The 17,177-nt window shown below is 42.1% G+C and overlaps 1 protein-coding gene across 1 annotated transcript in view; it reads right to left on the bottom strand.

The window, feature by feature from the left end:
• Nucleotides 1–9,432: 9,432 nt before the first annotated feature.
• JAM2 (junctional adhesion molecule 2) overlaps nt 9,433–17,177 on the bottom strand; it is a 50,960-nt gene continuing 43,215 nt past the window's right edge. Inside the window, exons 6-10 of the mRNA XM_015560675.1 lie at nt 16,238–16,337; nt 14,016–14,123; nt 12,260–12,272; nt 11,412–11,454; nt 9,433–9,609 (exon numbers count right to left, since the gene is read on the bottom strand). Coding sequence (XP_015416161.1) covers nt 9,577–9,609; nt 11,412–11,454; nt 12,260–12,272; nt 14,016–14,123; nt 16,238–16,337 — 297 coding nt within the window. The 3' untranslated portion in view covers nt 9,433–9,576. The remainder of the gene's footprint in view (nt 9,610–11,411; nt 11,455–12,259; nt 12,273–14,015; nt 14,124–16,237; nt 16,338–17,177) is intronic.

The raw sequence follows: 17,177 nt of genomic DNA, 5'->3' as shown, positions 1-17,177 counted from the left end.
GAGGTCAAGGGGCGGGGAAGAGGAACATATGTGATACTTTCCACAAGATTTCTAAAAAATAAGTATGGGTCTTAACAAGCCTTTAAAGGTTTTATTTTAAAATGTGCAGTCAGAGCCCTAGCCGGTTTGACTCAGTGGATAAAGCATCGGCCTGCAGGCTGAAGGGTCCCAGGTTCGGTTTCGGTCAAGGGCACTCACCTTGGTTGAAGGCTCCATCCCATCCCTGGTTAGGGCCTGTGCAGGAGGCGACCAATTGATGTGTCTCATACCAGTGTTTCTCTTGGTCTCCCCTTCCCTTTCACTCTCTAGAAATCAATTTAAAAAATCCTCAGATCATATTTTTTTTTTAAAAAAGTGAAGTAAAAGAAACAGCCTTTATGAGTTTAGTTTACTTAAGAGCAATAGATTTTTATTATGCCATGTCATCCTGAGCACTATGTTTTTCAAAAGGTCCACAAATAAGTCCTGACCTGGTTGCTCAGTGGTTAGAGTATCAACCTGCACACCAAATGGTCGAGTGTTCAATTCCCTGTCAAGAGCATGTTCCTGGGTTGCAGGTTCAATCCCCAGAACCGGCCAGGTCACATGCAGGATGCAACCAATCCATGTGTGTGTGTCTCACTTTCCCTTCCTCCCTCCCTCCCTTCCACTCTTAAAATAAATAAATAAATAAATGGAAAAAAGATGTATAAATATTTCCTAGTGGTATAGGTAGGAAGAAAGGATCCAGTTTTCAAATGAAGCTAAGCAATGACAGTTAAGCTGAACTACTTTTATTTGAGTAATTGTAGGCATTGAAACAAATTGGATGTTTAATTACCGCACTATGTAAAGGTAACCAGGAAGTCTAGTGCTCAAGTCCTTTCTCCAGCCTCCCCTGAAAAAGTTCCTCTGCGCCCACCTGCACCACCAAGCAGCCTGGGGTCAACAGTGCCAGTCCCAGTAGAGAAGGGCTGACCCTTTCGGCACAAACTTCCTCTCCTCTCCTTTTCCCCTCCTTCCCTCACTCAGTTGAGTTTTAGCTTTTATAATCTCACAAGTGTTTTTTCAGACACATCTTTTTATCTGTCTTGCAACTATTTGGAGTTTGCTTAAACATTCCAATCTCTTTATTCATTATGTCAACTGAAGGATTCTACCTGTGAATGACTGCAAGAATACTGCCGTAAGCTCCGTATTCCCATGCCCTACATCATAGGACTCGGCATTTATAGCTAAATTTTGCCCAGGAAAGTGCTCTTTCTTCCAGTTGAATGTTATAGTTGTGCTTTGAGTCATGGCTGTTATCCACGGTCTTGTTATAGGAGAGTAAGCTAGAAAATTCAAGGACCAGTGGATTAGGGAAAATAAGACAGACAGTTAAACTGCAGTATGCAGCTACCTAGTAAATTTGAATGTTATAGTTGTGCTTTGAGTCATGGCTATTATCCACGGTCTTGTTATAGGATAGTAAGCTAGAAAATTCAAGGACCAGTAGATTAGGGAAAATAAGACACTTAAACTGCAGTATGCAGCTACCTAGTAAGTCCTTAAGCCAAGGACACTTAAGAGTAAACAGTTTGCATTTCTCCCCAACTAGAGGGTTAATAGCTTAAATCACCCTACTCAGGAAGACAGATAATAGAAATCCAATTAGTGCCATTTGCCAACCACACCCAAGGACAATTTAAGAGAATAAATCTCATTTTGGTTCATCAGCAAAGGTTAATATATACTCTATTGATCCTCCCCGAAGACCTACCCTAAATGCTCAGCCTTTAAATCCCCTGAAAATGAAAGTCCCAGCACACTCTCCCTCCAGGGAGAACCCTTGTCATTCCCTTTCCCTCTCCTTCCCCCACAGGCACATACCTCCTAAACTCCAAGGGGCCCCAGGAGACTTGCAACCAGGGGAGCAACGGGGTAGTGGCAGCTCATCCTGGGCTCACTCCCTGAACCTGTCTCCAAGCCCCCCTTTTCTCTGGCTTCTTAGTGAACCAAAGCAGCCAGCCTAGGCTCTCCTGTTGCTTCTTCTATGCCCTTCCTTGTTTCAGTGTCCTACGTGTGCTTTTGCTGCAGTCAATAACTTCTTGCTTGCTTTTCTACACTGTCTCTTGATTGAAATCTTTCCTTCAAGAAGACAAGAATCGATTACAAATATCAGCACCTTGGCAATTACGTTTTCATATTTGAGTTTGTGGAGGACACAAATATTCAGTTCATAACAGTCAGCAAACTACATTCAGCCTTGATTGAAATCTTTCCTTCAAGAAGACAAGAATCGAGGTCTTGTCATCTTGCCAGGAACAGGTGACCAGGGCCAAGAGCCCCAGCCATGGGAAAAACTACAAGCCCTTCCCTTAAGTATTAACCCCTGGAGATGACATCTAGGCTTCAGCTGTGTTTCAGCTCCAGGCCCAAAAGAGCAGCAAAACCAGACTGAGGGATGCCATGGCTGGTATCAGGACCAGCCGCATTGACTAATGACTCCCTGCTCTGACTCTGGACCCTGAAAGGACACACCTGGAAAGCTGATGAATATTCTATTGAGACCCTCCTAGACCTCACTATTGAGTAGACACAGTTAAGTTAGGGTTTTTCAAAATGCTGACATGCCGAGCTCAAAAGGTTCACCATCACTGTTCTATGCCCTTCCTTGTTTCAGTGTCCTACGTGTGCTTTTGCTGCAGTCAATAACTTCTTGCTTGCTTTTCTACACTGTCTCTTGATTGAAATCTTTCCTTCAAGAAGACAAAAATCGAGGTCTTGTCATCTTGCCAGGAACAGGTCACCAGGGCCAAGAGCCCCAGCCATGGGAAAAACTACAAGCCCTTCCCTTAAGTATTAACCCCTGGAGATGACGTCTAGGCCTCAGCTCTGTTTCAGCTCCAGGCCCAAAAGAGCAGCAAAAGCAGACTGAGGGATGCCATGGCTGATATCAGGACCAGCGTTGACTAATGACTCCCTGCTCTGACTCTGGACCCTGAAAAGACACACCTGGAAAGCTGATGAATATTCTATTGAGACCCTCCTAGACCTCAGATAAAAGCTCTCAGGATGTGGCAGAAGACCAAAGAAATACCAAGGACGCTTCCTAAAGAAAGGGAGGGACCCCGTTTATTAACACTAGTGGACTCGGGGAATGATTTCCAAATCAGAGTGAAGTAACAGGCAGAGGGCTTCACATTTTATAACCTTCTGGGGTCTTTGTCTTGCAGATATGGTTCCACCCCCTTTTGTGGGCTACAGGGAGGCCCCCAGGTGTTGGGGCCCCCAGGCCATATCCGATGATCTGTCCTGGGGCCAGCGATAATGACCTACCCCCCTGCCTCAGGGCAGTGCATTGTTTATAGTTTTTATGGCCTGACACTCCTTGCAAGACCAGTTTCCTCCTCAATGATGGCGACTCAGTGCTACTTTATGGAACAAGGAGGGGCCTTTCCCAACCTCCTTCCCCCAGGCGCCTCCTAAGCTCAAGGGCCCTTCTTTAGCTGTACCTTGTTTCCTGAGCCCATTTCTTCCACAGCTCACTTCTTCTACCTCTGTGACTGTCTAAATAAACTCTCTTATAGTTTGCCTTGGATCGGAATTCTTTCTAAGCCAGAACTTAAGTACCGAGGTTGCTGACCCGGAGGTCTACCACCTGGTGCCGTTTTGCCACCAATAAAATGTCCTTAGTTCCGTTTGATGCGTGCATAAGGCAACCAAAGAGGAGTAGTGGAACAGATGGATAGTGACAATATGCCAAGATGTGTATGTGTGGGGGTGGGCCTTGAATTTCAAGCTAAGGAGTTTAGACTTTAGAACTCAGACTATGTAAAGAACAAGAGTGAAAGGTTTTTAGCAAGGGGAGGGAGTTTAGCAGAGTAATTGGGCAGTAACTGACAGGGTGGGGGAAGGGAGAGGGCAAAGTAACTAGAGGGCAAAGGAGTCCTTAGAATAGCAGAGATTGAAATTGTGATTAAGAAAGAGGGTATTTGAAGGAAGAAGTTCCTAGAAGACAAAAGATGAGATATTAACAAAAGCCTGAGATAAAAGGATTAAAGTTGTGACAATTATCAAATGAGTCAGTGAATGGTGGAGTCTGAATAAATGAGAGGTTAAAAACTGGGGATTGAGCCCTGGACGGGTTGGCTCAGTGGATAGAGCATCGGCCTGTGGACTGAAGGGTCCCAGGTTTAATTCCAGTCAAGGGCATATACCTTGGTTGCGGGCACATCCCCAGTAGGGGGTGTGCAGGAGGCAGCTGATCGATGTTTCTCTCTCACTGATGTTTCTAACTCTACCCCTCTCCCTTCCTCTCTGTAAAAAATCAGTAAAATATATTTAGAAAAACAAAAAAGACCCTGGAGATTGAGAAAAAGGGTAGTAGTGATGGTGACAGAATTTAAATGTACTCATCATAGTTGGCTTCAATAGTTTAGTAAAGATGAGAGAGTTGGGCATCTGTGGTGAGGGGAAAGTGGACAAGAATGAATGGTCCACCAAGGAATTTAGACTGGGTAGCAGAGAAAGGAGAGACAGAAAAATGCTTAGGTTGTGAGACTCGGGAGGGGTGGAGGGGCCAGAGATTCCTGAGGATGGAGGGGAAGTAAGGTATAAGAGAAGAACTTGAAAATTGAATAGAAAGAATGTTGGGGGCAGAGAAAAGACAGCACATAGCCCCCGATTCCTTCCTTAGCTCTCTGAAGTTGGCAGTCACTGACCCTCATCCGTAAAACAGGACATCGCCCACTTTATAATGTGGAGATGAATGAGATTTTATATACCCTCTCTTCCATCCTCCCCCACCTCTGACATATATGAGATGTTCAATAAAGAGTTGTGGCTTTTTATTTTCAGAGCTTTTCCCCCTTTTCAGTGTTTGAGAGGTTGGTGGGCATCCACACTGAGAGATGATGAGATTCTAATCTCAGGCAGCTGAAGAGCTAGCCTTGTAGCTGCAGATGATAAGAGGGTGCAGTTTCCTGGGTTTCACTGAACAATAGGTGGATGACTTACCCTGCACTGTCACATGGGCTAAAAAGTTGATCAAGTTCATCTATTTTTATAATGTAGACTTTTGTAAAATAAAACCACCTGTGAGATGAAGGAAGTTTTTGCAAAGCTGTACTGACAACCAACCAATTTTTCCAGATATAGTTAGATTAAACCCCCAACTAAAAATAAACCTCGTTACAAGAGCAACAGTAATAATGAAAACAAAACAAAACTTGTTATTAAAGATTCTAGAGCCCTATTACTTATATAACACAATTTTACTGCAGGACCCGCTGTTTTTGTAAATAAAGTTTTATTGGAATACAAACAGGGCCATTTGTTTATTATTGTCTAAGGCTGCTTTCATGGGACAAGGGCAGAGTCGAATAGTTATAACAGGAACCATATGGCCTATGGGGTGTAGCCCCTAAAATACCTATCTGGCACTTTCCAGACAATGTTTGAAGGGGATTGATGAGAAGCACTGAATGCCATAAACAGAGGGGGGAGTTGGGAGTAGTCTGACTACAGGTGTCTTCCCAGTGACCTGGTGTCCAGGCACGTGCAAGACACTCAGTGAGCGCTTAAGTTATTTGTCCAGTGAATCCTGAGAATTTGCTTTGCTTATTGGGCAAAAATAATGTATGCCTTTATTTTTTATTTTCTATGATTTTTAGAGAGAGAGAGAGGGAAACATCAATGTGAAAGTGAAACATTGATCAGCTGCCTCTTGAAGGCTGTAACTCAGGCATGTGCCCCAACTGGGGAAATGAACGGGCAACCTCTCCATGCAGGGGACAACACCCAACCAACTGAGCCGGCCAGGGTGAGAATGGACTCATTTAAAAGTAGCTTAACCATGTTCAAAGTTGTCAAAAGTAGTGAGGGACCTTTGCATCCAGATTTGCCCGGAACTGGAAATAGCCTGGCCATATTTTGTTTTTAATAGGAATTAATACAATCAATTATTAAATTAAATCAAAACAAATTATAATTATGCTTTTAACATAGTCAAACTGCTCTTATTATTAAACTAGAGGCCCAGTGCATGAATTCATGCACCAGTGGGGTCCTTCGGCCTGGCCTGCGGGATCGGGCCAAAACCAGCTCTCTGACATCCCCAAGAGGTCCCAGATTGCAAGAGGGTGCAGGCCAGGCCGAGGGACCCCACCAGTGCACAATCAGGGCCAGCAAGGGAAGCAGGAGGTTGGCCAGGGAGGGACCGCGGGAGGACTCCAGGGCATGTCTGGCCCGTCTTGCTCAGTCCTGATCATCTGGACCCCAGCAATAAGCTAACCTACTGGCTGGAGCGTCTGCCCCCTGGTGGTCAGTGCACTTCAAAGCGACTGGCTGACTGTCTGCCCCCTGGTGGTCAGTGCATGTCATAGCAAGTGGTTGAGCGGCCTTAGCATATCATTAGCATATTATGCTTTGATTGGTTGAATGAATGACCAGACACTTTGCATATTAGGCTTTTATTATATAGGATGGATTGTTGACCTTTTCACTTTGTGACACTAGCTGGAAGTCTTTGTGATTAATCAGTTGAGAAACCAGATGATTAGACCCATTTTCACTTCAACCACCATTCTCCTGTGCCCTGGTGTAGCAAGGGGATGGGTACAGGCTCAGGGAGCCACAGTGAACTCCTTCAAGTCATTTTACTTGTCACATAACTGCTTTTCCCCACCGTAGCCACAGCTTTGTGATTAGCAAGATTTGCAATCCACAGACCATAAGACCAAAGGACTTGGCCTAGCCCAAATTCCCCTTTCTGATTGTTAGAGACAGATGTGAAGTCACCATCCCACAGGAAATGCATCCACAGGGCTCTGTTTGCAGGTTCCAGGTCACTGGTCCTCTTTAAAGGGGCCTTAGGGGAAGGAAGTAGCAACAAGCAGGTCTGGGTGAAATAACACTCGGGTTGTGTTTGGCTCTCTTGAGTCAGCTCTGGTCAGGAGGTATTTTTCTTCATGTTGCTTTTAGTTCTTAGAAATGAAAGTAAACAGAGTACAAATCCTTGGGTATAAGAGCCACTCCCACTACCTCTCTTCTGTGGATAAATGAGCAGCAGAATAAGGATTATATGAAGGGAGGAAAGAGGATTCTGTTGGAAATGAGACCAGAGTTCCCTTTGCATCTGTCACAGTATTTCTGAACCCTCTCAATATGTACAGGGAGTGCACGCAGTTTATTCTTGCATGCTCAGAGGATTAATTTCACAATAATATCTTCATTTTTTAAAAATTCTTTTTTCTTTTCACTGTTTCAATTGGACATTTTCTCTTTTTTAATATATATTTATTGATTTTAGAGAGAAAGGGAGAGGAATAGAGAGATAGAAACATCAATGATGAGAATCATTGATTGGCTGCCTCCTGCACACCACCTACTGGGGATTGAGCCTGCAACCCAGGCATGTGCCCTTGATTGGAATCGAACCCGGGATTCTTCAGTCCACAGGCCAAGGCTGTATCCACTGAGCCAAACTAGTTAGGGCTCGAGTGGACATTTTCTGCTACCTTATCTTTTAAATCACTGATTCAATCCTCTGCTTTATCTAACTTATAGTTGATTCCCTCTAATGCAGTGGTTCTCAACCTTCCTAATGCCGCAATCCTTTAATACAGTTCCTCATGTTGTGGTGACCCCCAATTTCATTGTTACAAATTGAACATAATTAAAGCATAGTGATTAACCACAAAAACAGTATGTAATTATATATGTGTTTTTCCGGTGGTCTTAGGGTCATTCGACCCCCAAAGGGGTCGCGACCCACAGGTTGAGAACCGCTGCTCTAATGTATTCGTTTTCCTTATTGTATTCTTCATTTCTGACTTGTTCTCTATCTTTATTTTTATGTTTCTTACCCCTTTGTTAAAGTTCTCACTGAGATCACTGAGCATCCTTATAAGCAGTGTTTTGAACTCTGCATCTGGTAGATTGCTTCTCTCCATATTTGTTTAGTTCTTTTTCTGGAGTTTTGTTCTCTCCTTTTTTGGGGGGACATGATTCTTTGTCTCTTCATTTTGGCTGCCTCCCTGTGTTTATTTCTATGAATTAGGTAGAACTGCTAGTCTCCCAGTCTTGATAGAGTGGCCTTATGTAATAGGTTTTCTGTTTCCTATGGGGCCCAGTGGTGCGGTCTCCCTAGTCACCTGAACCAGGTGCTCCAGGTATGTCCCTTGTGTGGGATATATGTGCCCTCGTGTCATAGGTGAGGGATTGCTGTTGGCATGTCAATGGGAGGGGTTGACCCTCAGGATGATGGGTTGTGAGAACTGGCTACAGTGGAGGAGCTGTTGTACAGGGACTGACTACAGAGCAGGATTTGCCGTAGTGGAGCTCTAGTACCTGCCAAGCCTGCCTTTTGAACGTATTGTTTGCGGAGGTGGTTGAGTGGCACTAGTGTGGTCTGAAGCTGGCCATCAGGTATATCAGGTATATTGGTTCAGGGGAGGTACAGGCCAAGGTCTGAAACTGCCTCTGCCTGCTCAGGGTCCCTTGGTGTGAGCTACAAAGTGGTCTGTAGAGGATTGCCACTTGTGCTGGGTTTGCAGATTCCGGGAGAGAACTAAGACTGGCCACCTCTAGTGCCAGGCTTGGGCTGCTTAGCGAGAGGCACAGGGCACCTCACCAAGGCCCAATGCTGCTAGTTTGGGGTTTGTGAACCTCTGAGTGATTTTAGGAAAGTTCATAGTATGAACCAAGACAGGCTATTGGTATGGAAAAGCCATTGGGATTGGCTTGAATGGGCCCAAAAGTTAGGCGGCCTTGGTGAACAGTGTTAGCCAGGTTGATGGAGACTCGGATATGGCACCTGCCTGCCGGCTCTGTACAGGGGAGGGCTACACAAAGGAACAACGGCCTCTGCCAGCACTTGTGTCTGGGAGAAAGCTGCCGGTCTAGCTGCCCCTGATGCCAGACTCCTCAGTTTCTTCCTGTAGGTCCTTTTGTGCAGCTGTCTGTGTTGAGCTGAGAGCCAGTGAGTCCCAGTGAGTCTGTGTGTGGGCTTTTAAGAATGCCTGGGACTCCAGCATCCCTCTGTCCCACTCAGCCACAATTCCCACTGGCTTTCACAGCCAGCAGTTATGGGGACTTCTCTTCCCAGCACTGGAAGCTGGGCTGGGGGTGGGTGGGGGGGTGGGAGTGGTATGGGGTTGGGAACCGTTGCTCCTCAGTGGGGACCGATGAAGCTGAGATATCCTCCCAGTTTTTAATGGCCACATGTGGGTGTGGGACCAGCCCGTCATGCGTCTCTGCCCCTCCTACCAGCCTGGAAGTGCCTTATGTATATCCTTAGTTTTACATAATCTATTCATCTAGATTTCAGATGGTTTTCAATGTTGGTTGTTCTGCACTTTAGTTGTCATTTTGATGTCGCTGTGGGGTGGGAGGAGGTGAGTATAGTGTTTTCCTACTCTGCCATCTTGACCAGAAGCCCAGACTGTTTAAAATAACGATCTCAAGTGATTTAGTGTTCATAAAAATTTTAATAAAATACCAATTTCATCTCCTTATGTACCTCTTTGCAAATGTAAGACAAAGCAAAGTGTTATAATCTTTAATAACTTGTGAACAACTGTGGTATTGGTGTATTTCAGAGGTGGAATTCTTTTAAATTATAAAGGATTTTGAGTGCTTGAAATCCTATGAAAAGAAAGAAAAACCAAGTTTAAATATACAATATTAATTTATATTTAAAGAAATAGATAAATCTTATGAGTATCAGAATCTTACAGGTTCAAACCAGCACATAGTGAATTAAATCTATTTTATAAGGAATTAAATAATTAAATACTAGGAGACACTGTCTTTGAAACTGTTGCTAAACAGTAAAGCAATAGGAGTGGGAATTAGAGCAGGGTAACTCTTATTTACGAGGGGGGTGCTACAGCATCTAGTGGGGTAAAGATCAGGGGGCTGCTAAGCATTATCCATTGCACAGGGCAGCCCTCCCCCCACAAAAAACAGGATTATGTGAAATTATAAGAATTCATCATATATGAATCATAACACCCGGCCGGTGTGGCTCAGTGGTTGAGCATCAACCTCTGAACCAGGAGGTCACGGTTCAATTCCTGGTCAGGGCACATGCCTGGGTTGTAGGCTCGATCCCCAGTGTGGGATGTGCAGGAGGCAGCCAATCAATGATTCTCTCTCATCACTGATGTTTCCATTTCTCTCCCCCGCTCCCTTCCTCTCTGATATCAATAAAAATAAATTGAAAAGTAAATAAATAAATAATTTAACAATAAAAAATCTTTGGATGGAAAAAACTCTACACAGCAGTTTGTGGGTGTTCAACATTAGTGTCCAGCAGGAGCACCCAAGTGTTTAAAATACTGATGCCCATGCCCCACCCCAAGCTCCAGTGAGAGAAAATTTAAGAGAACCCCTGCCATAGAGGACTAAGGAGTTCAGAGAACCAGTGCTCTATTTCTCTAGAAAGGGCTTAGGCTTCTAAAAGCATTGGAACACACACACACACACACACACACACACACACACACACACACACTGTGTTCTTGAAAAATAACATATAGAGTTGAATATACATCCAAAGAGCTACGAAATCTGAGCAATGGATTTACGGCTTTACTGTTGGGTTTACAAATGCAGAAGTACACCAGGGTCCAAATGTCTAATTTACGTTCCCTTAGCCATCTCAGTTAGATGATAATTGCATCTTTTCAAGGATTTCCGAGATTCTCCTTTCAGCAATAGCAGAGGATAGTCTACATCCTTAAAATTCCTCAGTGCTTTTCACTAACCCAAGGAGTGTCCTGGGACCACAGCTGTGCGGAAGTGAGCTGCTTGGTCAAGCTGACACAATCGAGGTGCCTGGTTCCCAGCTCAGCCACTGTAATCCTCTGAGAACTTGTGTCTTAATCTCTTCATCTATAAAATGAAGTGGATAATGCCAGCCCTAAGGCTGACTAATAATAGAAAACACCACAAGAAAAAATAATGGTGTGATAAAGCCTCCTCGCTCTACAAATACCAGGCAACTGCATCATGCCACTGCAGACAGGGATGGAAGCTAACATTCACCCAGCTCCTTCAAAAGGCCATGGTAGACACTAGTACCAAGTATATTAAAAGTGAAAAGCCACCGGTCGGCCTGGCTCAGTGGTCGAGCATTGACCTATGAATCAGGAGGTCATGGTTCAATTCCCAGTCAGGGCACCTGCCTGGGTTGCGAGCTCGATCCTTAATGTGGGGTCGGGGTTGGGGGTGGAGGGTTTGCAGGAGGCAGCCGATCAATGATTCTCTCATCATTGATGTTTCTATCTCTGTGTCCCTCTCCCTTCCTCTCTGAAATCAATAAAAATATATTAAATAAATAAAGAAATAAAAGTGCAAACCCATTACTTCTATATAATTACTTCCTTCCCTTGCCTTATTCCCTAAACACATCCATTCTATAAATACGCTTTAACAATACTCACATTTTGACCCATCGGAGTGGCTTTAGATGCAGAGTTACTCTTCCTGTTTGTGGAATATAAAAGACGTTTAGTAAAATGATCACTTCCAAGTCTGGAACACACACCCTCATTCAGTCAATGTTACCTCCATACATTTTCTCAACTGGAAGATGGACATTTGTAGCCAGGTACAAGAAAAAGCCAGAAATCCCAACTGAAGTCCTTTATTTATAGGCAGCATCCACAGAGAAAGCCATGCAACACAATATTATTGTGTGTGTGTGTGTGTGTGTGAAGCCCTGTGTATCTGGTTGCAGCCTAGGGCTAGTATACTAAGGATTTTTGTGGAATATGCAAAACAGAGACTTGCAGACATTTAACATTTTGAAGGCTTGAGATTAAAATCTCAAGTTTCATCTTTCCAAAGAAAAGAAAGTCTTATGTGGTGACTATGGTTATGGGGTGACGTGTGTCCCCCCTGTTTTATTCGCTGCTGTGTCACCACAAGTCCCTAGGACAGTGTTGGGCAAAGAATCAGTATTTAATTAAATGTAAACATGACTGTTGAATAAAATTTTACATTTTACTATTTAGCAAATGACTGCAAATTTATTTTTTATAGTAGTACTATGGAAATGCCTATGCAGTCAAATTAACAAATGTGTTTCGTCTCTAGGTAGTCAAACATCATTGAAAAGTAGGCATGAGGTGGGATATATTTCTTGATGAACTTGAGTCACAGTCACTTCCCATAGGATTAAAAACCTTCACAGATTAACTCAACTTTGCACATTTGGCTTTGAACATATGACTCACAGAAAATTAGTTGGTTTGGAAGAAAAGCATGCATTTTAAGAAAGTATACTTACTGGTAGGTTCCCTCTACAAAAGAATAAGTATATATCGTTAGTACAAGAGTTAAAATGGCACGATACAGATCCATATAAACATTAAGTTTAAGCTTCATTTCTTTTTCTCAGTCTTGATTCTCACTTGCTGACATTTGCACCTTCTAAATCAAGAGTTGGCAGACCTTTTCTGTGAAGGGCTACATGCAAATATTTTTGACTTTGTGGGCCAAGAGGTGAAATTCAGGTTATCACATAGGTAATTATATAGCAAGAAAAAACAAACTTCCAAAAACTTTTATTGTTTAAAATTTTAAATATAATAATAAGTTCTTGTGTTAACAGCATAATGGAATTCTCCTTTGGGGAAGATAACATTTCTCTTAATTAAGGCTCAAAGTTAATGTTCCCTATTTTCAAATAGATTGCCAGTGTTCATCTGTAAAAACCATTCTTAGCTCGTGGGCCATAAAAAAACAAGTGGCAGGCCAGAGTTTGTCCACAGGTTGTAGTTTGCCCAACCCTGTCTGAAGTGCAAGTTCAAGAAAATGGTTCTTAGATTTTCTGCTAGACGAAAATGGAGTAACATTCTTAGCGAATGAACTACCAACTCCCTAAGCAATTAATTCATTATTTTAAGAAAAAATGTTTACCAAATCTTCAAAAAAATACTTATATATATTCTTTGCAAGTAGAGATAAAGATGACAAGAATTTTGAGCAATCTTTTGTCTGTTCTTTCACTGGTGACCAGCAGGGGGACTCAGCCGAATCCGTTCATAAAGTTACACAGGACTAGTTTGTAGTACCATGCAAAAGAACAAGTATTATTCATTCACAGAACAGTTCTTAACTATAAAAAATATCTTTGAGACTATGTTCATGGAAATATTTTATGACAATATCTACTTATAGGTGTTATTAGAAACCCCTTTTAAATTTAAGTTTTATTTTTGTATAGAATTTTTTTTTAAACCTAAACTCCAAAATTAATGTTCACTGTGAGACAGTGGATCTAAAACTAGTTTATGCTGTTAATTTATGTATTATTCCATTAAAAATTCTACTTCATACACTATTCCCAATGGACTTGATGGGGGAGTTCTACAGCTTTTGAGCTCTCGGGTAATTTTAAAGACTAAGGAAAAAGGAAATGCATTAAGAGAATAAAACAGATTCATTTTAAATCTCACACATTTACATCAAACCTATCACCAAATTGGGGTTTAGCATCACCAGAGGTCTAAACATGAAGAACTAAAAACCTTGTTCAGAAGCAACTGCAGTATAATAGGTTGCTAGTTTTTACTGAATAATTCTCTTCTACATACAGTTGTGCTAACTTTGACATTCAACATTCACTGTTATCCACTGATAAAACAGTTGACAGATTTCAATGAAATATCTCATCATAAAATCAGAAATCAATTTACCGCTTGCGATATACAATTCCTAACTGAAAAGGATCTTCAATGCATGTAAATGTGTGGTGAACACCCAGGCACGTTGACTATCGCTGCACTAGGCCACGCCAGGAGCCTCCTGCGTATCCAGTGGTGCCTCCCGGAACGTTGGGCTGAGGCAGCTCTGCCTTTGCTCCCTATGTTTGCCAAGGTGCTTCATGACCCACCTGCAGGTCATCTTGGATATCCTCTACTACAGAAAAAGCAACGAAAAATAGTCTCCAGAAAAATGTTCTCGCTTCTTAAGAGAACGGTGTCGCATAAGAAAACTCTCTACCTAAGGGAATCTGTCTAGTCAAGGGTGAAATCACTTACTTGAAAAGTATCCTTTCCTCTGGGCATAGCACACACCAAGGCCACAAATGGAAACCACTAAGGCCACTACCACCACGGCCGCTATGATGCCACTCACGTTGAGATCATCTGGAATGCAACATGAACCAGGAGTGAATTCATGTCCAATAGGAGGACAGATGCAGTCCTTCTACTGAAAAAGTTCCAACAGCTTCTGTTTGCGGCTGTACCACAGACATGCGTAGTTTCATGCTTTTGAAACTGAGCAAATAACTCACTTTCCGGACATGGTTCAAAAGATAATTTGCTGATTACCTATACTTCAGAAAGAACTTCTTTAGAACAGTTCACAGGTTCTGCTTTTGGTTTTGTTATTAATCAGGGGTCCTCAAACTTTTTAAACAGGGGGCCCGTTCACTGTGCCTCAGACCGTTGGAGGGCTGGACTATAGTTTAAAAAAAATACTATGAACAAATTTCTATGCACACTGCACATATCTTATTTTGAAGTAAAAAAGCAAAACGGGAACAAATACAATATTTGTATTTGCATGTGGCCCGCAGGCCGTAGTTTGAGGGCCCCTGTTATTAATGATAATTCAAAAAGAAAACTGAACATGAGATTTCAGGAATTCTTGTGTATTTCAAATTACATAAATTCCAAGCCAAGGGCATGAAATACCTAGGAACAATGGATGAGCATTAAACAAACTAATTTTAACTTTTAAACTAACTTATACCAGAAAGATTACATATGTGGAAATCATGTGTAACTTAAAGCAGTACTACTAACAAAACACAAACTATTAAATTTTATCTGTTATGTTTTTTTATCTGTTCTGTATCTGCTAGAAAAATGTAACTAGAATGTAAAAACCATAATATCACAGATATTACTTCTTAAGAGGTGGGTAGATTAGGCATTAAAATTAAACACGACCATTTAAAGAAAAAATAAATAGTAATAATGTAGGTGGTACAGGTTATGGTAAAAACCATGAGGACAATATATGAATGAATGAAGTTAGGAAAACACTGGATCGTGTTAATTTTTATAACAGATTCTGATGAAATTTCCTAATAACTCCAAAGCAGCATTGAGAGAGAGAGAGTTTCTAATAATTAATCAAATGCTCCTGTTTGACTATCAATATCAACACCTGAATGAATTTGGTGGGTAACATGTATCCCTGAATTTAAAAAAATAAAATAAAAACACTGGAAATTCAAACTTGCTTGTGGAAATTAAAATGTGCTATTGAATATCTTATACTTTAGGATACCCTGAAATCTAACAAGATCATATTTTCTTTAAAAATAAGTGCTGAATTTAACTGTACTTAGACAATACACATTACTGCACACATATCTGCATACTCCTAAGCACATTGGAAAAATGAATTTCTGACCCCAAAATGCTGAGGACAAGCTCCTGAACCAAGGGGAACCTCAGGCTTCTGCTTCCGAGTGCAGCCCTCCGGAGTGACCTTTAACCCCTTGGGGTACCATCTCAGCTCAGCCCTCTCTATTACACTCCATGTTCTTCACACAGGAAGAATGAAACCAAGTTATTAAAAATAAAATGAAAAAAACAATATGCTTGTTCTGAAACTCTTACAATCTGAGAAGATTCCTGAGCCCTAATTTTATTGGATTTTAAGAAGCTCATTTTGTGTAACATAATATACAGCAGCTACTTTTTATAGCCACCTAGATCCGTAATTATATTCAACACCTTTTTTGAGAACCTCCTTTGCAGTAAGTCTAACATAGTATTTCCCAAGATCAACAAAATTAACAACAATAACCTGGTAACAAGTAAAACAGACAACACGTATATAGTGCTCACGATATGCCAGCGCTACTCTAACACTTTCAAATATTATTTCCATCTTCATAACAGCCCTGTGAGGATGGCATATTATTACTTCCATTTTGGGGAGACTGAGGCACAGAGGTCAAATGATTCGCCGCAGAGGGTGTAGCTAGTACCTGGCAGAGCCAGAATTGGAGGCAAGGAGCAAAGATGCTGTTTTTCATCCATCTCCCAAACAAGCCAAGAGTATTTAGCATTGTATATGGATTTAAAAAAGCAGCTTTGCTCCTTACATCAAGCTGGTTTTAAACATTCCCTCCAGACTATCCTCCCAACCACTCAGCCCTTTCCCACCCCTTGCTCCTTCCCCCGACTCCTTACACGTCCTAAGTGCAAGCCATCTGTTCCTCCCAGTAGTTCATGCTTACCTACTTGCATTCGTTTCTCCCGGCACCTGCGAAATCCAACAGAGTTACGAGCTTCGCAGTAATACTCTCCGCTGTCCAGTTTTGAAACAGTGTTAAATTGCTGAAATTTTGTGGAAGGGAGAAAAATCAATGTATTTTTTTAAGCAATAAATCTGTGAGCAGGCTCCTAAAATAACCATGCCACTTGAACTTTTGCGGTAAGTTGGTCTTTCCTTTTCAATGACTTTAAGACTTTGTATTTTTACTAGGAACTCAAAAATCTTCCACAGCTTCAAGGAGTAAATAGCTAGGCCTCCTGCTTAATTTGACAGAGAAAGATTTATGGAGAAGTATCTTTTTGTGTGTGAAACTGGGAAAGTAGTACAGTAGAAAGCATGGGCATTTTTTAAAGCTCATAGTACATTGTATTCTAGGTACCTCTAATTCTCCTAGTTAACCCCCTTTGCCAGGGAAGGCCTTCTTGGCCTAAAGGGCTGGTACACTCTCCGAAGCCACATTGAGTTCAATGCAGCAGCACATATGAACACTTCTAAAGAGCCAGCACTCCCACCAGGAGGGAATGTGGAGCCTGGGAAAATCATAATCGATGTGGTTCATAGGATTACAAGTTCTATCAGGTGTAGAATTTTTGAAAATTCTAAAACCATGAAGTCCAACCCTTGCCCCTCCCACTCCCTGCTAAAGTAACGGAAAGGTAAGACTTTGGTATAGTTTTCATACTTGCTATTGGTAGTTTTATCCCCTTGGGGATTTTAGATAGGGAAGAAGGGAGGGAGAGGAGGAGGGAGGGAGGGAGGGAGGAAGGAAGGAAGGAAGGGAGGAGATAGGGAGGGAGGTAGAAATATAGAAAGGAAGATTTCAAGGAAGGTAGAAAGTCAGGCAGACAGATAGGAAGATAGGGAGGAGGGAAGGTAGGAGGCTGGAAGGAAGAGAGAGTGGG

This window comes from Myotis davidii, unplaced genomic scaffold, assembly GCF_000327345.1.
Source record: "Myotis davidii unplaced genomic scaffold, ASM32734v1 scaffold175, whole genome shotgun sequence".
In the NCBI taxonomy this organism is placed as follows: Eukaryota; Metazoa; Chordata; class Mammalia; order Chiroptera; family Vespertilionidae; genus Myotis; species Myotis davidii.
The sequence above is the reverse complement of the archived record's forward strand: the minus strand, read 5'-3'. Positions and strand labels throughout refer to the sequence as shown.